This window comes from Oryzias latipes, chromosome 4 (assembly GCF_002234675.1).
Source record: "Oryzias latipes chromosome 4, ASM223467v1".
In the NCBI taxonomy this organism is placed as follows: domain Eukaryota; kingdom Metazoa; phylum Chordata; class Actinopteri; order Beloniformes; family Adrianichthyidae; genus Oryzias; species Oryzias latipes.
In genome coordinates, this window is record NC_019862.2 from 15,763,421 (window position 1) to 15,787,051 (window position 23,631).

General features: G+C 38.6%; 2 protein-coding genes across 7 annotated transcripts in view; both read right to left on the bottom strand.

Moving 5' to 3' along the window:
• Window positions 1-11,379, bottom strand: part of dnajc6 (DnaJ heat shock protein family (Hsp40) member C6) — a 37,014-nt gene extending 25,635 nt beyond the window's left edge. For 2 of the 5 annotated variants that reach the window (XM_020702457.2, XM_020702455.2), the window contains exon 1: window positions 3,649-4,340. In XM_020702457.2, coding sequence (XP_020558116.1) covers window positions 3,649-3,847 — 199 coding nt within the window. In that variant the 5' untranslated portion in view covers window positions 3,848-4,340. Of the gene's footprint in view, window positions 1-3,648; window positions 4,341-11,047 lie in introns of those variants that run through there. The other 3 variants (XM_011474122.3, XM_020702456.2, XM_020702458.2) reach the window with 2 other exon arrangements.
• A 4,399-nt stretch (window positions 11,380-15,778) lies between these two features.
• ak4 (adenylate kinase 4) lies at window positions 15,779-23,631 on the bottom strand. Of its 2 annotated transcripts, none has more exons than XM_004068018.4 (6): window positions 23,409-23,631; window positions 23,151-23,297; window positions 22,575-22,694; window positions 18,600-18,772; window positions 17,920-18,038; window positions 15,779-17,273 (listed from the first exon to the last, which is right to left on the bottom strand). In XM_004068018.4, exons 2-6 carry the CDS (start codon window positions 23,290-23,292, stop codon window positions 17,153-17,155), a joined length of 675 nt encoding a protein of 224 aa, XP_004068066.2. In that variant the 5' UTR covers window positions 23,293-23,297; window positions 23,409-23,631; the 3' UTR covers window positions 15,779-17,152. The 2 variants fall into 2 exon arrangements, with proteins under 2 accessions (XP_004068066.2, XP_011472428.1); XM_011474126.3 differs by having other exon boundaries at window positions 23,151-23,294; window positions 23,409-23,630.

Consider the following 23,631-nt stretch of genomic DNA (forward strand, 5'->3'; position numbering starts at 1 on the left):
GAGCAATAACAGAAACCAACAAACGCAAAGGCACTATTTTGGCTGAAAAGCTGCTAAAAAATCTACTCCAGAAATTACAAAAATATCAGCTTAATGTAAAGGGGGGGGGGGGGGGGGACACGGAAAACAATGATCATTAACTTCATCGTGAGTGACAAAACAGATCACCTACAGAGGTTCTGCCTCTAAACCAACTAAAATCTAGTAAGGAGATTAATTTGTGCTCTTTCAGCAGCACCATGTGAGGTAAACTCATGCTGGTTTAAGCTGTAGCTCATTAATGTCATTGACAGTGATCCAACTGTGTAATATCAGCTCTGTCTGATTGCCGAATTGCAACTTGATTTGACTATTTTTTTAAAGCAGTGCCTGTGTTTTCTACTTTTAATGGAGGACACATATGAAGAAAACTTCGCTTAACATTGCATTTCTGTGTATCTCTTTATTTAAATTGTCATGATTCAAGAATAGACGCAAAATTGCTGTTGGATAATAATAATGGATTAATAATAATGGATTAGATTTATCTGCGCTTTTCCAGACGCTCAAAGCGCTTACATTGTGTCCATTATTCATTCACTCCTCATTCATACTTGGTGATGGTAAGCTACGGTTGTAGCCACAGCTGCCCTGGGGCAGACTGACAGAGGCGTGGCTGCCATTTCGCGCCTACGGCCCCTCTGACCATCACCGGGATCATACATGCACATTCACACACCAGTGGAGCCAAACTGGAGGCAAGGAGGGTGAAGTGTCTTGCCTAAGGACACAACGACATTTGGCTGGTGGGAGCGGGGATCGAACCGCTGACCCTTCGATCAGCGGACGACCCGCTCAACCACCTGAGCCACTGTCGCCCCAAAAAAAGCTTGTAGCAGTGACATAGAACCTACAACGACAAGTCACAAGCTCCCTGTTCCACTTCATTCTATCGCTTCAGCCTGCAGACAGCTAGGTCCATGTGCGTCTTCATTTTTCCTTTTCTGGCTCAAAACTGTACGGCTGGACATTGCTCACTGTTCTTGTTGCACTCATAATGTTAGCTTGGGGTTGTGAAGGGCTGTGAGCTAGCAGGAGAGCGTGTAAACAGATAGATGTGCCAAAAGTCCCACCCACAACTGAGAGGCAAATGTCTAATTAACATCTGCTGCTCTGCAGAAACTATGTCCGAGAAAATGACAGTTTTCTTTTTGTTTGTTTTTTTTTTTGGCTAAAAACAGCATAAACATAATTAACCCCTGTGCTATCTTAGATGACCCCACCCTTACATTGACGTGTTCTCCCTACCATGGCAAAGGTGGATAAAGGTGGAAAGATTTCATGTAATCCATGGACACCAGTGAGGTTCACAAATCATTAAAGTAAAAAGGTTCAGAGCACTGTCTTGTGGGTCTAGATGACCCAACTCCCAACGTTAAAGCGCCTAGGATAGCACAAGGGTTAAAAGACCACTGGGAAAGTTTTTCCAATAGATCAAAAGATGATCAGAGTGGGACATTAAGTTGTTTCTTCTCTCAACCTCATGTTAGATTTATACTTTATCATGATTTTTTTTCTTCTAAGTAAATTACCATGGGGTAGCTTTTAATTTTAAGTTCTCAGTCGGATTTATAGCTGTTAATGTCCCAAACTAGCACAACTTTACATAATTTCAAAGAAGCACTGTAAAGAAATACATTCAAATCTATATTTGAGGAAACACTATCATGCCCACTTGCTGTCCTGTCTTCTTTGGACTGTTTCCTCACTCTTAGAATGTTGTAAATGACTGCAGTGTGGAATAAAGCAAAACATTTTCCCTTCAGTTCTCCTTCCCTGAAGGTCTATTTGAATCTGCCTCATGCCTCCCGGTTAGCCTGTTTCCTCGTCCCTGTGCCTCTGAGTCCAGATGGCTGTGGGAGGGTGCTGCCTGCTGAGCCAGATACAGTGGCAAGCATATACGCGTTTCAGAGGAGGCACCTCTTTTAGTACAGCTGAGAGCTTCACCATTCACAGAAAGGGAGAACAAGACACCAGTAGAACAGGGAGCTCTCAACTTGGCCTCCCAGTGAGATCAATGCCATGTTTGACTGTGCCTTACTTCTCCTAGTGTAACCTTTAGCCTACAGGATCTGTTCAAATGCAGCAGATGGATGCAGAGCCACATAGAGGCAGAGATGGCTACATCAAAAAGCCAGATGACAGCATCTGACACAAGCATCTCCCCCTCCCCCTGCTGCTGTCAACGTCCAATCCCCTCTCCCCACTGACCCTGCTATCCAGCTCATTTAGCTTCTTTGGTTTCACGTCCCTGGACTCTGAGGTGAACCCAAGGCACTATGCAGATAAAACAAACCACAAAAGGCACTTTTCTTTTTTTGTTTAGCATTACAGTCTTACAATTACAATTCCGAAAGGGGAAAAAAATAGTTTTTTGGCTCAGTTTTTCATCAACAGAATTATATTCCTGTATACGTAGATTTATTTTTCCTATATGTATATATATAAAAATCGAAATTACAAAAAGAAACACAGATATAACATCACTATAACATAAACAAGACAGGATTCAATCATCAAAAATAAAAATTAGATTCCTTAAAAAATGTGCTTTTCACAGTTTTTTTGTATAACCTGATTTATTAATATGTTTTTTATTGGTATTCATAAGTGTTTCTACACTAAAAGATTCTGTGTCCCATTTAAAGACCCACTCCAATGAAAACCCTGCTTTTGTTTCCTTGTCGCATTTATTTCATGATGTAGGACATACAGTATATAGATAAAATTGACTATTTCTGATTCAAATCGTAGTAAATCAAGAGAAGACAAAAAAATGTTGTTGCTTATAGTTGTTACCTAAAGTCTACAATCGGTGGGCCACAAGCTTCCCGCTCCGCTCCATTCCGGTGCTTTCACTTGCAGACAAATATTGGTAGATCCATACATGTCTTTGTTTTCCTCACCCAAGCTGGCTTCTGGCTCGGAATTGTACAGCTGGATAGCTCCAATTTTGGTCGCCATTTTTGGTGCTCCAGTAATGTTAGGTTGGGATTGTAAGGGGCTGTAAGCTAGCGGGAGAGTAAACACTTAGAACTTGCGTAGAAGCCAATTTTAATGAACTAGTGCTGCTCTGCAGAAACTGCAGAAACTTGTCGTAGAAAAAGACAGGTTTTTGATTTTGCGTGATAGATCAAAAGATTACCAGAGGGACTTTTAAAAGATGGGCATTTTTCTGTACTAATGAGCATCATCTGATTTAAATTTGATTTGTCTTTATTTCTGTTTATATATGTTTATTTAAAATAAATCAACCCATAAAATCAGATAAATCCTGGAAGGAATGAGTTAAAGTGTTAACACAGACTTGAGTGCCTGGAAGCAGAGATGAAGCAGAGGAGCAACGCCACTGTGAAGCCTACTTTCACCGCTGTTGGCCATTGTTTCCACAGCTGCCTCTCTTTCAGGATAGTTCTAGTTACAGGCCGCATCTAGACTCCTCCTGTCAAGTCATCCCGTCTTTGCTCAGGCGCTGTTCGCATCAGCGTTCAGTGGAAACAGGCAAGGAAAGGCTACCATAAATCACCAGGGAAAACGCCGTTTATTGGTGATTTATGATCTTTTTTGCTTGCCATATAGAAACAGCCGTATGAGGGCGAGGCATCTTACCTGAGCTGTCCATGGTGCTGCAGTCCTCCCCTCTCAGCGGGGCCGCCTTCGGTCCGAGGGTGGCCGCTATGGAGCCTCCGAGCGTGCCGCTGCTGCTCCCTTTCCCGATGCTGTAGTTATCCCCGCCGCTATCGACCAACTGCAAACATTCATAACCATCGTAACTGCTCTTTTTCTTATATGCTCCCAGCAAGCTCATAACCAAAGGCCACAGAAGGAGAACCAAAGACGAGAAGGAAAGCCGCGCCGTCTCCGCCGTCGCTACTGCCTGCTCTGGTCCGTGCGTCTCTGCCGCCGCCCGGCGCACCACATGTCCGAAGAGAGGGGAGGACACCCGGTCTGCGAACAAATCTGCCGGCTTTTCTCCCCCTTCTTCCTCTCTTTCTGCCTGTATCGCCTCCTCTTTTTTTCTTTCCTCCCTCAGAGCCGCATTTTACTACGACACGGTAGCTGCTGCTTTCCGCTGCGTCCCGGAACGAATTAAAGAGAAATGCACCCCAGCTCACAGTCCTCTAGTGTTTCTGCTGCATCCATTATTCATTCAATCAGCACTTAACTGGGATGGCTTTAAGGGGACTGTAAGTTTAAGACAAACAAACAAGGAGAGAAAATGGACCCAATTACAGAATCTGAGGTTTGATTTGTGGAAAATTATTAATCTCAGAGGTCTGTGAAGCCTTTCTGCTTCTGTAACCACAATATACAATAAAATGCTAATTTATGGTTGATTTCACCGACTTATCTGACTTTACTGAATCACTTCAGTAAAGAATACGTTATAGGAAAATATCAGGTAAAGATATAAATTTTCAGAAATGCCTGAAGATCTATTATATGAGTGTCTAAACATGGCATGTCCAAAGTCCGGCTCATGGGCCAAATGTAGCCTGCATTCAAATTGCTACCGGCCCGCAGGTTCCTGTCAGATCAGCAATATGCAGCCCCGAGCAGTGTGTAAAACTTTGTGAGGTATTATGCCAACACTGACTGGGGACCCTTCTATATCACTTTATAGCTCATTTCTAAGGGTGTATTCAGATTGGAAAAGTCCATTGGTCCGGACCGAGTTCACTTAATTCGGTCTGGATCGAGTCCTGAACCTTGGGTTTGGTCTGAATTCAGACTGTCTTTAAGCATGCTGTTCTGTTACAAACCATGGCTTCCAAAGAAAACCACGTGATTAAAGATCTCTTCAGGCATGCATGGTGTGTTCAGACTGAAAATTTGTTCTAGGCGAACAAATTTGGTCCACTTTAAGTGAACTAATTGTGTCGAGTCTAAATTCACCCTAAAACGTCAACTGCAAATGAAATGAACTAATTTGTTTTTCTTATCAAATCCACAGTATTCTGTACTTCTGATTAAAATAACTATTTGTGTTATCCTGTTGCAAGAAAAAAGGTTATTTAAATAGTTTATTTGTATTTAAAGTTATTATGAGAGTACAAAGAATGCAGGCTGATTGATTGACCCTCACACTTTTCACATCACTAAGTCTGGCCCTCTTTGCAAAATGTTGGCCACCCTAAACTCAAGTCCAAAACAGTTTTTAACAATCTTGACATTTTGCTTTTGGCCACTATAAAGCATTAAACATGTGCTTAATGTTTAGAAAAGAGTTGTGTTTTCACAAATCCAAGAGAAAATAGAATAACAATTTAAAATAATCTCTACCCAGTTTCCTATTATTCTGCATTTGTTATGGCCTAATTTCAAGATATAAGAACTGATACGTCCAAACTATTAGTTTAAAGAAATGTCATGGGTTAAGACAATTTTAAAAGTGAGTCCTGCTTTCCAAAAAAGGTCAGTGACCTTTTCACATTATGAAACTGAAATAGAGGAGCTTTGTTCCATGGAGAGCAGGACAACAGCACCATGGTTCGACAGAACAAAGAAACTTACTCTGAATTACATCAAACAAAACTTTCCATCTATGCTGTTTTCAGCAGAAACACTTTAAATTATTAGGGCTTTTATGTAAGCAAGGTGATTTTTATCTTGAAATATTGCTGGTGCACCTTCATATGTTTTGTTCTGCTGAGGGGTTAACTAAGCATGCTTCGTTTCTGCACTCAGTCTCCTGGCAACAGAAACCGAGCATGGTTCTGAAAAGAGGACATGAGCCGGGGAAACTCTTTTAGGGGAGCCCAAAGCACAGCAGGGACGAAATGTCCAAAACAGAGGACTAATATCCTGCCATATCCGGATGCAACTTGTTGCCCTTCAAAGGAGCTTCCTGTCTTGTGCCTGACCTTGTTTATAAATACTTACCCTTAATACCCTATATCTGCATGTTTGCAACACGACAAGCAGATGCAGACTTTGACATAATGACATTTCAAAATCAAAGTTATTTATGTTTGTTATGTTATTGCTTTTTTATATTCCAGATTAAAATCATTTTCTAAAAAAGTGGCATAAAAACTACAGGAAATAACAGGATATGTGAAGTAAAGTATTATTAATAAAAACAAAACAAAACTACAAAACCAGGGCATTTATTGAATAGCCAAGAAGCCGAATTCTGAGGAAAAGGTGGGTGTTACTATTGAAGATGTGGTGTGATGTTTTTGTGTGTGTTTGTGTCCACGATTCTGTCAAACTGGTTTTATGAGGTGTTTTAATGTACAAAACAAGCAGAAACCTTCTTAATGACTTGAATCACAACAAAAACAAGCGTAACATGCTTTGAACACTCTCTCCTTGTCAACTCTTTTGCAAATATTTTATCACAAAACCCTCCACAAACTAAATTCTGTTTTCATTATAGAAGCATTAGGATGCTGAGCCAATTCCATGTCTGCTATAACTTTAGTCTTAACTTAAAAAAAAAAATGCTTCTCTGCCCTGTAAAACACGCCTGTCATCCCACTGACTTCATCTCCTTAATTCCAAGGACATCAATGTAGTTCAACAATATGTCCAATGAATTGTATTGCAGCATTTTTTTTCAAACTATGTTGTTGCCACTACAAATTTCCAGAAAATAGATTTACAGTGGTGGACAAAATTGTTGGTACCCCTCCCCTCAGTTAAAGAAAGAAAGTCCACAATGCTCACTGAAATGACTTGAAACGCTTAAAAGTAACAATAAATTAAAATTTATTGAAAATTAAATAATCAATATCAGCCATTATTTTTGAGTTGTTGATTGACAGAATTATTTAACAAAACAAACTAATGAAATAGGGTTGGACAAAAATGATGGTACCCATAACTTAATATTTAGTTGCACAACCTTTTGAGGTAATCTCTGTAATGAAACGGTTTCTGTATTTGTCAATGAGCCTTCTGCACCTGTCCACAGGTATTATGGCCCACTCCTCATGAGCAAACTGCTCCAGTTGTCTCAGGTTTGACGGCTGTCTTCTCCAAATGGCATGTTTCAGCTCCTTCCACAGATGTTCAATGGGATTCAGATCTGGGCTCATAGAAGGCCACTTCAGAATAGTCCAACGCTTTTCTCTGAGCCATTTTTGTTTTTTTTTGGCTGTGTTTGGATCGTTGTCCTGTTGGAAGACCCATGACCTGCGACTGAGACCAAGCTTTCTGACACTAGGCAGCACATTTCTATCCAGAATGCGTTGATAATCTTGAGATTTTATTTTACTTTGCACAACTTCATGACACCCTGTGGCAGATGCAGCAAAGCAGCCCCAAAACAGAACTGAGCCTCCTCCATGTTTCACAGTAGGAACAGTGTTCTTTTCCTTGTATGCTTCATTTTTGAGTCTACGATCATAGAGCTGATGTACCTTACCAAAAAGCTCCAGTTTTGTCTCATCTGTCCAAAGGACATTTTCCCAGAAGCTTTGTGGCTTGTCAACATGCATTTTTAAAATTTCCAGTCTGGCTTTTTTATGATTTCCTTTCAACAGTGGTGTCCTCCTTGGTCGTCTCCCATGAAGTCCACTCTGGCTCAAACAACGACGAATGGTGCGATCTGACACTGATGTACCTTGATCTCGGAGTTCACCTTTAATGTCTTTGGAGGTTCTTCTGGGCTCTTTGGATACAGTTCCAACTATCCGTCTCCTCAATTTGTCATCAATTTTCTTCTTCCGACCATGTCCAGGGAGGTTGGCTACTGTCCCCTGGGTCTTAAACTTCTGAATAATATGTGCCACTGTCGTCACAGGAACTTCAAGCTGCTTAGAGATGGTTATAGCCTTTACCTTTACGATGTTTGTCTATAATTTTGTTTCTAATGTCCTGGGACAATTCTCTCCTTTGCTTTCTGTTGTCCATGTTCAGTGTGGTACACACCTTTTCACCAAACAGCAACGTGACTATTTGTCTCCCTTTAAATAGGCAGACTGACTGATTATGGGTTTGAAAACAGCTGTGATGTCAATTAAAGGACATACCTGAGTTCATCATGACCCCTTGGGCAATTAGTTCTCAGTCTTTTATGGAGGTACCATCATTTTTGTCCAGCCCTTTTTCATTAGTTTTTTTTTATTAAATTCAGTTAATCAAAAACTGAAAAGTAATGGCTGATTTTGATTATTTAATTTTCAATAAATTTTAATTTATTGTTACTTTTGAACGTTTCAAGTCATTTCAGTGAGCATTGTGGACTTTCTTTCTTTAACTGAGGGGTACCAACAATTTTGTCCACCACTGTACATCTCTTATTCAAGCCTCTTTTTTTTCTATTATCACATTTTACACACTATAAGGCTCACTTAAAAGACTCATTTTTTTTCAAAAAACAACAGCGCGCCTTATAATCCAGAGTCCCTTACAGAATAAATTTGGTTGGTTTTACTGATGTTAAAGAGATTTTGAGAGGTATAATGCATTTGTCAAAATCTCAGTCTGTTTTTTTACGAGTTGCAAACAAGGTTTAGAAGTAACACGGCTAACATGCAGCCATAGCGTGTTTCAAACAAGTTCTAGAGTAGGGGCCTGCAACCTGAGGTTTCGGACCCACTTGTGGCTCTTTTATCCCTCCTTCATGGCTCTTACCTTTAAAGAAAAATGCAAACAATCTGAAAAATTAATAGGTTTGATAATTAAGTTTTTTCACTCATTTTTAGATTTTTTTAAACTGAGGTGATCTTACATTAGTTACATTTAACTGTCTTATTTTATGTTTGTTTGTTTTTTACCACTAGGGACATTACACTAAATCAAGAGGCATTGAGAGCTTTACCTTTCCTTCAAAATGCACACATCACATAACTAAGCAAAATTATGGTAAAGGGGTTGGTCTATTGTCAGAGTGGTTTATTATTAGAAGTTTAACACTCACATTCTTATTTTATTCCTAGTTTCTGTTCAAAAGCAAAGTTCTTAAAGTATAATTGCAAGTTAATCTGCTGCCATGAGAAGATCTTATGAAACAGAATGTATTTTGTTTTGAAAAGAACTTGTATGTGATGCTGTCAAAAGTATTGTAATAGAAATATAACACTATTTTAATTTAATAATTGTAATATTTACTAGCTACTATTTTTTAAATGTATAGTTTAATGGTCCCAAATACATAAATACAGTGTATCTTTCTAAATAGTGAGGTATGACTTTGCAGCTCCTGCTAGCTTTGGTTTGCAGAAACTGGACTAAATGTCTATTTTAGCGTTTAAACATTTTAGACCCTATGCTAGAGTTACTATGAACTCAGGTAAATAAGGTTTGATTGGCTGACAGACTCATTTTTGACTCTTTTGTCTTGCTTAATGCTCCTTAAAGATTAGTGCACCTTATATATGACATAAGTTCAAATCCAGTCGCCCTATATGGAAAATACGGTATTTTCATCATACAGCTGGAATTTTTAAGGTTAAAATGTGTCTTTCGTGAAATCAAAGCGAAAATAGGTTGATTGCTGCTATTATCAGAGTTTTGGATTATGGTGATATTTTATGTACATGCCTCAACTAAGTGTATACTCACTATTTACCATGAAGCATTGATTCAAAACGGACCGGAAATCAGTCTTTTTATGTTCAAGTTGGATGAATGTTAATGCCTTTATGTTAAATGAAGTAGACATTTGTAGCTAGCTCTGTATTATGCAGTCATGCTCAACTCAGAAACTCTGCAGCTGAAAGTCGCAGATCACAGAATTTTTGAGTTAATGTTTCCAAAGTTAACACTAAAGTTTTGCCACACCCTTGTCATGTAATAAGCTGTAACATCATTGTTATGTGAAAAACCTTCACGGTAGAGGTTCAAACCTTTTTTGAAACAGTTGCAGGAAAACTAATTTTACTTGATCATTTTCACACATTTTAACTTTTACATTTGTATTTTTTTAAATTATGCATTAAATACATACAGCAAATGCAATAATGCATTGATGTTAAAAATAACTTGATATTTAAATTTACAAATGGTTATAATAGCATTGTTTACCGCTCTCTTATGCTCTTTGCAACACAAAGCTTGTTGTATTTTTACTACATCTTTCAGCAAACGCTGAGGTCAATAATTGTCCTCATAAGAGTTAAAGCACAATCCAGGAATTTGCAGGATCAGCTGCTGTTGGACCTGAATTGGTGATTGTGACACTGACAGAAGGGTTCCTTCTTAACACTGCCTTTAAAGGAGAGTTTACCTCTTCCTTCATGCGCCCCTTTAATGGTCGGACTTTGTAAATCTCTCAATCTTTAACTTAAAATCGTTTGTCTTATTGTCTTGAGGGTCGAGTGAAGTACAAAAGTGTGTCACTGATCCTGAAAACAGGAAACCAGACTGAGCCGCGTTAAGCCGTTCACGTGACGCGAGTGACGCGCTGGCTCTCCATTGGCCCGGAGGAGGGGAGCTATTATTTCTGGGAGATGAAGATGGATATTCTGAATTTAAAAAAAAAAATGTTTACAGAAACGAGGTGACACATTTTATATTAAAAAATAGCTGACGAAAATGTTTGATTTTTACAGAGTTTGATGTTTGGGTGTGTTTTTATTTTTATTCTTCTTCAGTGGGTCACCTTTAAAAACACAATTGTTCAGTCGAATTAAATTGATGGTGTGAATGAGTACGGATGAAAAGCAGTCGGGCTGTATAGGTATTTAAGCAAAGAACACAGACAAATTATATAGTTGGGCAGGAAGGAAAGGGTTTTCTGGCAAAAATATCTTAAATGATGTCATTCATGGTGCGTTTGTGTGCGTCAAGAACGGGCCTTTGTGAAGTTTGTGGTTTTTATGTACATTTGGTTTTATTTTTATTTATTTTTTCTAATCCCAACGTTCTTATATTTTCTCTGTGTAATTAGTGCGTGTGGATGAAAACCGCTCCAGTCCATCAAGCGCACGGACGCACAGTGGGAAGAATATTATGTAACATCCGCACACAGATCGTGATGCTATCCTCTTCTCTGCCTCATTTGAAAGGTGAAATGTCTGAAAATGGCCGTGAAATGTGTAGAAACAGACAATTTTACCTTTCAAAGCGCTTTCGGTCATTCTCCCCGGTGCGCGGTGCTGTGCCGTGACTGAGATGCGCTCGGTAGAAGCGGATGCTCCGTGCGCACGCAGCGACCTTTGCTTTGTGTCATTAACGGCCAGTCAAAGGTCAGAGTTTTCGCCGGGCACGGAAACACGCCTGTCCTGGAGAGATCCCCCTCGTTATGTCCGCGTTCACCTGTCGTTAAAATCGCACAGAAAATAAACCGGCCTATGGCAACCTCACACTCTGGCATATGATCGGCAAAAACGGCTAGGGGATTGGTGGATTTGTAAAAGATAGGGATGTGCCTAAATGGTGAGACGGCAGCGAAGAGCTTGTTTATGAATCTGTTAAATGGAGCAGCTGAGCGCATCCTGACTGCAAGAGGAAAACCTGGAGTGGACTCAAGAGACTGGGCTTTAAATGGCTGGGAAAAAACACACCTGAAGTTAAATTCAAAACAGATCTAAAGTCAAATTTAAGTTCTTTTCACATTAATTAAAGACAGTTCTAGTTTTTTTTTAGAAAAAAATTGAAACGCAGCTTCTGCCTTTGCAGAATCGGAGTAAAATCCTAATCTAAACCTGCAAGACTATTGGCGGAGCCGCTTTCTCTGAAAGGTAAACAGGCAGATGAAATAGTAATCCGAGCAGGAGTCACACCCCATCTTGTACACATGGGCTTTAGTTACAAATCCCACAGGATTAGACGAGTAGGTCTGAGATGCAAAATGGGTTTGCAAAGATAGAAGCACTCAATAACAAGTTTTAGGATTTCCCAAAAAAATATTTAAAAAATTTGTAAACCTAAATAAAAACAACAGGGTAAGCAAAGTATCTTTATTATAAAACAGTATATAAAAGACCCACTTCAATGGATTTTTTGGCGGTGTTTTTAGCAAGCTCTTGTAGCATTTTTTTCATGAATAAAGACACATAAAGAAAATCAAGCTTAAAATTGCATTTCTTATTTATTCAAATCTAGTAAATCAAGAGCAGATGAAAAAATGCTGTCGGAAAAAGCTTGTAGCTGTGACCTAGAAGCTACAATTGGCCGGCCATAAGCTCCCTGCTCCACTCCATTCTGACCCATCCATTGTACGTCTTCATGTTCCTTGTCTGAGCTGGCATCTTGGTCATAACTGTACGGCTTGATAGCATCATTGTGGCTTACCATTTTTGTTGCATCCGTAATGTTAGCTTGTGGTTGTGAGGGGCTGTAAACTAGAAGGAGAGAGTGTAAACAAAGGGATGATGGGAAGTGATGGCAGGCTGACGTAATGCCAATGATCCCGCCCACAACTCAGAGGTGAATTTCTGAGTAACTCCTGCCGCTCTGCAGAAACCGTGTCCTAGAAAACAACTGGTTATTTTGATTTGGCCTAAAAAGGGCATAATTAAAATTAAAAGATCATTTAAACGCTTTTACAATGGCTCAAAAGATTATCTGGGTGGGACTTTAAAAAACTACACATTTCCTGTTTGAAAACAACTTTCTAGAAAGCCTTTTAAAAAGTGAAAAATTGAGAAAAGTTATTAAATTGTTCAGTTGTCCATTTGTGGTTTTACTTCAAACTTTAATAATCCAGCATACATCAATGATCAAATATAGTGTTTGATCGTTTATAGTGTTAAGTTAATTCTTCTCTAAGAGTTCTGGTAAATCCCCTGTCTGTCCTGGGGGAGGATCCCTCCTTCATGTGGGCACCCCTGAGGTTTCATCGTTTTTTCCGGAATCCGTTTTTTTGGGGAGTTTTTCCTTACCGCGAAGGGGGGTCTAAGGGCACGGATGCCAGTATAGCTTGGTCAGTTTGTTAGTTCATTTTAGTATTTTCCTATTGAACTCTTTGTATTCGTGATCCTTTTGAGTTCATGTTTTACTTCGAAGCCCATCGAGACGACTGTTGTTGTGATTCTGGGCTATACAAATAAAATTGAATTGAATTGAATTGATGTTGGTCTAGAACACGTGTCAAACTCAAGGCCCGGGGGCCAAATGTGGCCCGACATGTCATTTTATGTGGCCCGTGAGGCGCAAGAGCATAAAAGTGTTTATTTTTTTATATAGAAAATAAAAATTGGTATTTATTCATAATCAGGGAATCGGACTTGAAATATCGGATTGGGAAACTATACGATAGGACTTAAACACTGTCCATATAATGTTACCTGACAGAATCAAATGTAAAAGGATTTATGCTAGAGTAACAAGAAAACTTTTGTTTTTTTATGGAACTGTAATTGTCACTTTAAAAAGTTATAGTAAATAAATAATGAGTTATTTAACATTAAGGAGTAATTATATTTATTTTTCATTACATTTAGTTACATGTATAAGTTATATCTGGCCCCTTGAGGACAACCACTATGCTGATGTGGCCCTCAGTGAAAATGAGTTTGACACTCCTGGTCTAGAAGATTGTCTCTTTTTCATTTCAACACATAAATCCCTTACTTTCTAAGCTACATTTAGTTTAAAATAGAAACACAATTGTAGTGTTTGTGTGCACACATATCCAGTTATCCTTTGTCAAACAATTCCTTTGTTGTGTGTTGCATTATTTCTAGTGTCAACACTTGTGCCTGCGGTTATCAGGTGATAAAGCCCCATTCTTCCCAAACATTCAGAACAGCTAAATCTAAGGTGTTTTCCAAGGTTTCCATTAGGAGCTACTGCGGTCCAAACCTATTTCTCGACCTTTTTAGACATTTGTACAAGTTTTACTTTATGTATTTAGGTTTACATGCCTTCAAGTTCATTCTTCACTTTATTGCATCATTGTATTATTTTGTCACCTTTTTTATTCTTTTCATTTGCATTTATTTAACAATTATAAATAATTAACAATTATTTAACAATTTTCCCAAATGCTCAGTTCAAAGAAAGCCTTCAGTATTTTCTTGAGATTACTGTTATTTGCTGTTTTGCAGCACAGCCACCTGCTCATGGCACATGAGTCAGTCAGGGAATGTGTGTACATGATAGTCACTGGCCACTTTGACTGCACCTGTTCTATATTTTTTTGCAAACAGGTCTCAATAAAGAGGGATACTAAGAAAGTGAATAAAGATTTCTTTTGTGTTTCAGAAAAATATCCTTAAAATAAGTCCATAACCTTTAGCAGTTAGGATCTGGATCAGTTACGTCTTGCGTGTTTTGGATTACCTCAGACCTTAGATGAATAAACCTCAGAGCCTAGATGCTGATGGTGATTGGAGGTCAGACCATTCCAAATCATTTCTTCAGGTGGGGAATTAGGTAGAGGGGAGTTTACAAACTGTCTAGAGTGCAGATCCACACCCTTAACACTAGAGCACTATCACCAGGTGATTTTTACCCGAGCAAAACTATTTACATAAATTTCAATGTCAAGAAGTCTGTCACATGTCCCAGGAATGGGTGGACCAAAAACCAAGTTTTTATTATCATTTTATTATTTTTTTCAGTAAATTTGGAGCATGTTTTTAGGAGCTTCCTAAGTTTTTCTTTTTCATTTTGTTTCACATACATTTGAAAAGAAAACAAAACCACTAATTTATCATGTGTCGTCATGTTTTGTTCAATTTTTTATGACAAGCACATTTGTTGGGTGTATTATTTTGGTTAAAAATTCCCCAGCAAAAGTGATAGTATAACATTTATAGCGAAAGTGTTCTAGGGTTAAAGGTGAATATATGGTTGTGACTGGCTGAGAAGAAAGGCAGGCTATTTAGTTTTTGGTTCTAAGTGTAGGCCTTATTGAAAATTGTGTGCAGTGACATAGTGTACCTGTAAGTGAGGGAGATCTTTCTTATTGAAATGGTGCCAAGAATTCACAATCAGCCAGTCACGTGACAGAAAATGGGCTAAGTTACTTGCTGAAGTTCAAACTAAACATTGTCATGAGAAAGAAAATCCTAGATATCATGATAAACACCATTTCTGTACATTTTGGGCTATTGAGAAGTTGGGCCACACCTGGTTCCACTCCTGTCAGGTAAACAAGAATCAGCATCAGTTTGTATTGTCCACTAAACTAAAAAATTCAAATAATACACATAATGACAGAACTCCATCTTTCTTTGGGCTAAGGTTATTGTTATTGGTGTACTATTTGGGCTACTGTCATTGTGTTTTTAAAGCCAATAAAATCTGATATAAGCCAATAAGATCTGATAACCCTTGTGCTATAATAGGCACTTTAACATTGGGAGTTGGGTCATCTAGACCCACTAGACAGTGCTCTGAACCTTTTCTCTTCAATGATTTGTGATCTTCACTGGTGTCCATGGATTACATGAAATCTTTCCACCTTTATCCACCTTTGTCATGGTAGGGAGAACATGTCAATGTAAGGGTGGGGTCATCTAAGATAGCACAAGGGTTAAACACTTTGCTGGTGGCTACTTCCATCACTTTATGACGGTCCACTGATCTCCTGATGTTACTTCAGCCTGAATATACCACCATGTCAAAATAAGGTTACAGTCCAGACAGTTATTAGATCTGAGCCCAGCTGAAATTCTTTGACATGTTGTAAAAAAGAAAAAATGTGCATTTAACAATGTTTGCACCAACAATGAGTTGTCATATTATTAAGCTCCAGATAATGACTACCAACTTTTAGAATACCATAAAAAATCAAGGTGGTTCTGCAGGGAAAAAAAAGGTGCTGGCACGGCAGAGCAGCAAAAAATACTATACACATTTTAATGCAATCTCATAAGGCAATTAAATACACAAAAACTAGCCACAGAACAACAGTTTTATTATTGTTGTCGGAATGTAACACGTTTCAAGTTTCTGATATAAAGCCAGATCTTCTTCATACATAATCAATGTCATTGGAGGCCACAGAGTGAGCATCGAAATGAACAGTCTAACACAAAATAATCCACAGGGAAAGTGTGCTGCATCACCGCTGCACACTGCCACTTCATTACATGATCATTTTATTTCATGTGCTTCCATCCTAAGCTTAGAATGACTATCTATCTACACAGCGCAAAGACACCTACAGTTCTGGAATATCAAACATCAACGTCCAAGTTACATACTAAATAAAAGCAAAAACCTTTGGGTTTGTAGAACCAGATCATGTTCTGATCCCAGAAACTATTTTATGTTTTACTTGAATGTGATGCATTTGCACAGAAGCTATCGGTAGTTTTAGGTCATTTGGTCTGTTGCTCACATTGGTCACTAGAAAGATGCAATCACAAAAGACAAGCTTTCCGCTGAAGATCTAAATGGTGAGAACTTTATTCTCACTAAAAGATTCAAAGCAAAATCCCCAACGTTTTTTTTCATTCGACAATTTCTGCCGCACATCCACAATGAAAAAGAAAAAAAAAAAGACCCACATGACTACATCATCATAAAAAATGACCTCTTATTGCTGTAAAGTGAAACTAAACCTACAAAAGTATTCCAAAACATTTCATATTTCATACAGATGGAATATGGAAAATCTTAAGGCAACTTTAGAGTAGATTTAAAGGAATGTAACAAAATTGAAGGGGTTAGTTTACAGTGAGGCCCAGAGAATGCAGTTGAAGGCCTCTTAGAGCCGCCCAGCATCAGCTGGAAGACACGGACATTCAGACATCTAACGCCGCCTCTGAAACAAAGGAGAAATGACTTCCTGAGCCAGTAAAGCTCTAAATTGAAATATTCCTATGTTCCTAACAGATGATTTGGTAGGAAAGTTTGCTTTTCAGCTCAAAGTTTGCATAAGTTTAGAAAAACAAACAAAAAAAAGATTGTCAAAGATCAATCCTCCTTTGTCATCACGGAGCCGATGAGGTTCTGCTAAAACCGAAAGACAAGCTCGTTTTCTAGGGTTTGGTGTCACATTTTTACTGATAACAATGATCTGTTTTTGGTTTCCAAAGAAGTACCCCACCTGCTATTACAGAGTATTCAAAAACACATCTGGTCCACAAGCTTTGGAACCTTCCACTTTTTAAGAGTCTGGAATTCTGAACAAAACTGAATATTAGGCTGTAGAAAATATCTGCACTAAAGATTTTATAAAAAGAAACAAAACACTGACTGTTTATGAACCTCCTTCCAGCATGTGATGAGGATGTCGCCCCGCTGACTAACAATCAAAGCAGTGTCAGGGCGTTTGGTGAGCATCGGACGGCTGTCTGTTCAGCTTGGTACTGAGGAGAGAGTTGATGTAAGGCCAAATTTTGTTGGTTTCTGTTCCAGAAAACGAGTGAAGGATTCCTTGTGTCCTAAACAAGGATAGAGGACAAACAGGACATGAGATTTTAAGTTCACTGTTCTTGTAAATAAAATTAAAAAAATGCTTAACCTCAAAATGAATCCCTTAGATATGATGCACATTAGGCCTGCAGACTAAATTTCCCTTCGGGGATTAATAAAGTTGTTCTTGAATCTTGAATCTTGAATAAATCAAAAATTTCTTGTTAAATTATCGCAAAAGTTGGGAAAGATTGTGATAAAGGGTAACCTTAAATGTGCTAAAACAGGCAGCTTGAAGTATTTAACAAATCAAATAAAACCATTTATTCCTTTGACCAATCAGATGGACTCCTTTACATCATTGACAAATGGGGATGGAGCCCTTTTATGTCAGATGTTCGCCTCCTCTGTAGACAAGGGTCATTTGGAGTATAACTTAAGTTATTTTGACTCGTATTTAAATTAAATAGTTGCAGTGATATGGAAATTATGTTTTTGGTTGTTTTGCTATTTGTTCATGTATCGCAAGTTATATCGTCATAGCAATATTGATCATCAATATCGCAAATCGCGAGTTTTCCTCATATTGTGCAGCCGTAATGCACATCTTTATTTAAAAAGACAAAAAGCTCGAAGAACCTCAGAAACGACAAGCAGCAGAACGTTTTTACTAACTTGTACAAATCTATGACAGGCTTTGCCACTTCCTTGTATTGCCTCAGTCTGGACATCAGAGCTTCTGGCTTGTCGTCATCATGCTGAATCAGCGGTTCCCCGGTGATGTCATCCTTCCCCTGAGGACAAAAAACCAAGGTCAGCACCTGCATTTAAGAGAATTTAATCTAAAAAATGCACATTTATTACACAGAAGCATCTAATAATTAAGATTCATCCTAAGCAAGACAGGCAAAAGTGTAGCTTGTTTCATTAATTTCAGCAAACAATGACTTGCCTCAGCTTTTCCGACATTCGCAAATTAGGAAAGGTACATTTTTATTATTCAGCATTTTTCACAATCAGATCACAAAGTGAAAGATTAAAACATCCAAAACTGAGAGGGCCCACAAAAAGTAAAGATGAAAGTTAAAAATCACCATTTGGATTAAGAACTAAAAACGTTTCCGAATAGAAACGTCTTGACCTGGTTCTAAAACATCTGACGAAGCGTCAAAGAAACAAGGAGCAACCATTTACTATTATAAATTGCAGACAGTCGCAAGCAAAGCCCCCCAACCTTAGTCTGACAAGCCCCAACAATTACAGCAGCATTTCATCATTAATCATCATCAACAATTGATGCGATAGCCGGTCGCTATGAAGTATTGACCGCCCTCAAGGCTTAGGACTCACGACACCTGCACTCGGGGCGGGTTGAAGCTCATGTTGTAAACTCTTCCGCTGGCGGGGTGGATCCAGCGGTCGCTCAGTCTGTCCTTCAGCGTTTCGTATGGAATGTTGAGGCTGATGACCAAGTCCAGTTGGTACACATTGTTAAGCACCAGAGCCTGAGCCAGTGTGCGGGGGAAACCTGGACAAGGGGGAAGGAAGAGGTCTCAGCAACTGTCAAACAGGACAGTGTTCCATGATGAAAAATGATGGATGTCAAAGAGAGCATACTATTCGGTTCCTTAAGATTGTGTTATGTTTTTTGGTAAAGAGGTTTCATTCAGAGGCTACTCGGGGATAAAGGTGGACCCAGACATTTTACAGTGCAACGGTATGTAGCTGTGATATACTGTAACAACTAGATTAGTATGTGAGTGAACTGACTTGAGGGGGAAGCTAATCTTGCAGTGACACAGTGTGGATCAATCAGCCATAACAAAACAGGGCAAGTGGCAGCTCTGTAATGTTGCACATCTCTAGGCGTAAAACTTTAACACGCCGTATCAGTTGTTTAGTTTCTTCACGAGCATTTATAATCTTGTTGGAGCTGAACACAACATAAAATCTAACATAAGAGGATTATCTAAATTCCCTCAGTTATTCCTGAGTGGGGCATGACTTCCTGTAAATGTATGGCTTGATAGAATTAAATCTTTGTGATCACTGAGCCATGTGAAGACTAACAATCTGGACCATTGCCATGTTTTCTTGCATCCGTGTTTCTTTACAAAACCTTATGATCTAATAGAGAGAAAAAATTATCTTTAAAATAACTTCATTATCCGATGCTCTGAGCAATTATCTATCATTTCTTACTCTTTACCTCTTTATTTACTCATTTACTGATCCCATTTCCTGGTTTTAACCGCCGTTTAAAGCCCAATAGGTTGCTTCATCAATGTTTGGCATTCCTATCAACCACACCGTTTAATATTTAACCCTAAAAAGCAAACAACAATCTGCTTTTTTAAGCTATTTCAGGAAATTTTACAACCTCCTCAGCCAGCGTGTTACCAAAACACTAAAGTATGTTACCAATACAATAAACCTGATGGACACTGTTTAAACATTAGCGTACAAATCAACTCTTAACGAATACCTGCTGTCTCAACAGAACTTAAAATGTTTATGGATGAGGTATAAACTTGATGCCAGCAACTAAAAGAAGAAAAGTTAGGAGGAAGGTAATAAAAGAATTGATGTTAGCACATTTCCAGAAGATTAGTCAAAAATGTGAATGTGTGCAAATAAGGAGCAACAGGATCAATTCCCTTAGGAAGAAAGGGACACTTTCTATCAAATTGTGCTAAAGTCTGGGAAACTAATTATTTGTGCAATGACATTTTTTCCCAGAATTTCCAAAAAAAGTTGTGTGCAGCAAATTGCTAAGAGATTCAGGCAGTTTAAGTATGGTGGATCAAAATATATATAAAAGGTCAAGGCTGGAAACTTCTTTTGGATGTGCATGACCTTCAAGCCCTAAGGCAGGAATGCATTAGGAAATCAGATGTGATCCCCACCACAGCTTTGTTTTTCCTCTCATTCATTTCTTATCACTTGATGGGGTATTCCTCAGCTCCTGGACTTGTTCAGCTTTTTCCATGCAACAAAATAAAATTAAATAAAATCGATTTATGACCAGCCGAGAAGCTGGGAGCTACAACCGGACTCAAAATTGGATGAAAAGAAAAACAGCCTTTAATACAGTGCATGTATTATTCAGGAAGCACAAAGTGTTACTTTTTGAAACTTTGACTCCATATAGACAAATAATAAAAAGAAAATAGAAAGTACCTCTGAGCTTACACTTCATATTTGAATTTTAAAGCTAGCAACAGTGAAATACTTATCCCAAGTAAACTAGAGGATATTTCTGAAATATAACCTTCCTCCTGCTACAAAGTTGGTATGCTTGATTGCTCTGCTGGCAGATCCGCCTCCTATTAAAAATGTATAAAGAATCATAAAGAAAGGGATCAAATAACAATGCCCAAGAAAGACAGGCTGGTGGTTGACTCTATTGACTAGGAATGGAAACAGACGCTTTCTGCAATGTCCAATTGTCTAGTAAACACTTCATATGATTTTTTTAAGAAGAGTTTTGATTTTAAAATGGCATGTTCCCCTTTTACTACTTCTCTTTAGGAGATAATGGCATTCAGACAACAGTGTATTCATTATATTTAGATACAAACAGGTTTGTTGTAAAAAAAAATATGAATGTGTTGCATGAGGTTCACTTCAAAAAACGTTAACGAAACTATAAAGAAACAATTACAAAGATAATATGGAAGTTGTACTTTGTTGAGGCAACTTTTTTCATAACCAGTCACAGTTTTGGGATATTGGTAAAGGTTTTTCTACCTTTATTATTATTAATAAATCCAACAGTGGAAAAAACCCACAAATATCTCTGCATCTTTTTAAGATCTGTATTTATTTATACACTAAGAGATAAAAAGCGAGTGAAATATCTCAAAAGAAACAAAAAACAGAATAAATACATTTCTACTTTTTTTTCCCCCCACGTAAAACAGAGAGACCTAAAGAGGTCGGGTGAAGCAACAAGACATTGACCCAATGCACAGAAGTCATAAAGCAACACAAGAGTTGGAAAAAATGAGTTGAAAGGTCAAAAACTGTCCCAGAGCCCAGACAGGTTTCTGCACTGTTTTCATCATTTTCATTCAACACGTGAAACTAGTCATAAAGGTGCTGTAGTATACTTACACTGAAACTACAGCGCAAAGTAGGAAAACAAAACTATTTTAGGGATTTTGGTACAAATCCAAGCAAATCAAAACATTTCATTTTAACATTTTGGTGCAAATTTTAAGCAGACAAGGAAACCCACCTGCAAGTGATGTTTAAAACACACAAAATACTGATCCAGCATGAAAGCAAAAGAAAATACATCTTTAAGGGTCAAATCTCACCAAGAGATGTTTGTCTTTTGTCTGTCATAGGAAATCATCATCTGCTCATCTGTTAAAATCCAAGGTGCATTTAAAAAACAGGCTTCCGAACCTGAAAAACTCTTAAAACCTGCTGTTTAAAGACAAAAAACAAACTTAAAACATAAAAAGTTTGAAAACCTTTACTCCATTGTAAAGGAACAAACTTTCCTGACAAGTTATCAGTTTAAAAAAATACAAGTTAGGTTTTCAAATTGCTAATGTGATATGAGTGTCAATTACACGTGTGCCAATAGGTCATTGGGAAAGTCAGATAATCTGGCTGCAGGACATTGTGAGGCTATGCAGCAGCATTGTCGTGTTGCTGGTTGACTTCTGGCTAATCTGATTGATCACAACAATGCAACATTATCCCCTCTAGCAGAAAAATAAAACCCAAAACCTTTTTTAGCCCCATGAGTCTTTTACTTTTTTTTATCATTTGATTTTGCTGGTTAGTAGTTTGGCTGATGTGCAGAGTTAGACTCCTGGCTCTGAAGTCTGTTTTCTTCAGGGAATAAAAAAGATGCCCCAACTTGACTATTTTTTCTCTTACAGAAGAAGCATGCAGTGACTCGTTTGATGACCTTATTTGACTTTTTTTTCTTGAATCAACCCTTTTTTAACAACAACTCTATAATGGAACAAAGTATGCATTACCCTATCATTAGACTCATTTAATGAGAGTAGCGCTCATGGACCCCTTTTCATGAAACTGCAAAAAAGTTCTAACATATGGGCCTGCCTGTGATTTGGCTTTCCTTTGTGAGATTTTAGGGGGGGAGGCATCTGTATTGGCCAATCAGCAGGCAGCTCGCAGAATCACTATGACACCGCATTACTGCAGAGCATGTTTCCAAATTACAAATGCTGGAAACACAAGGTAAACTCAGAACTACCAAACAAAGAGTTTGCTTGTTACCAACAAATCAACAGAAAGGTGCAAACACAAACTTGGCTGCGCAGTCACAAAAGCTGGCTCTGTCTTACCGTCAAGCAGCCAGCTGTGACTGCTCAGCTGTTCCAGTTTGGGGAGAACCAGTCCGGTTACGACGTGATCAGGCACTGAGAGGCCTCTCTCGATGTAGGTTTTCATCTGCACCCCTGCCTCTGATAGAAAACAGAAAGGTAAAGACAGCTACTTATGCTAGCTTTACAAAATAAAACAGGACAAGACGAAACATGACCCTTTTGGTCTGGTGCCACTCTTTGGGCCCATTTTCTGTCATTGAAAGCTGAAGCTTCAATCGTTGCTTTATCATAGGTTTACACTAGAGACCCACTGTGGATTTCAAAACACACATTCACCCCCAGACAGATCATCCAAACACACAAGATAACACACAAGGCCTCCATCCATCTGGACTACAAAGTTTCATTATTTTTTAAGTTAATTTTATTTGAACTTATTTCCAGCTGTGTGTCTTTTTAAAGCAAATAAATATACAACCATTGAATCAAAGAGAAGCATGAAACTCGGAACATAATTTGGTGGGCTGCTGGGACTCCATAATATACTACAGTAATAATGTTTGGGCTTCTGTGCATGAACAGAATCCATCTTACCTGTGTTGGCTGGTATGCCCGCGCGTAAATAGTCGCCACTGGACACATATTGCAGGCCAAAGCTTTGCGCAATCCTCTTTGATATCGTGCCTTTTCCCGATCCTGGGGGTCCCAGGATAGCAGCACGGAATAATTTTGCCATATCTACTTTGGGGGTGGAAGAAAAAACCCAGAATCCCATTGTGATAGGTTAAAACAACAGTTATTTAAAATGGGCTAGATTTGCTTAGTCCTGTTATGCACAGGAGAAATACTTACCCTTTGACTCCTAGTAAGCTGCACGAAATCACGACTAAAACAAAAGGTAATTTCGGCCACTGAAACCCCGCCAATAGAAAATTGAACGTACGTGTCACCAGAGCTGTGGGTCTTTTCACAGAACGCACAAGCCTATGCACGCTTCGTCACGTTCCTATTCCGGCTCTAAAGTCAAAACGCCCTTTTTTCTTCCCGTTTTAGCCACTTCTGCAAATGCGCGCTG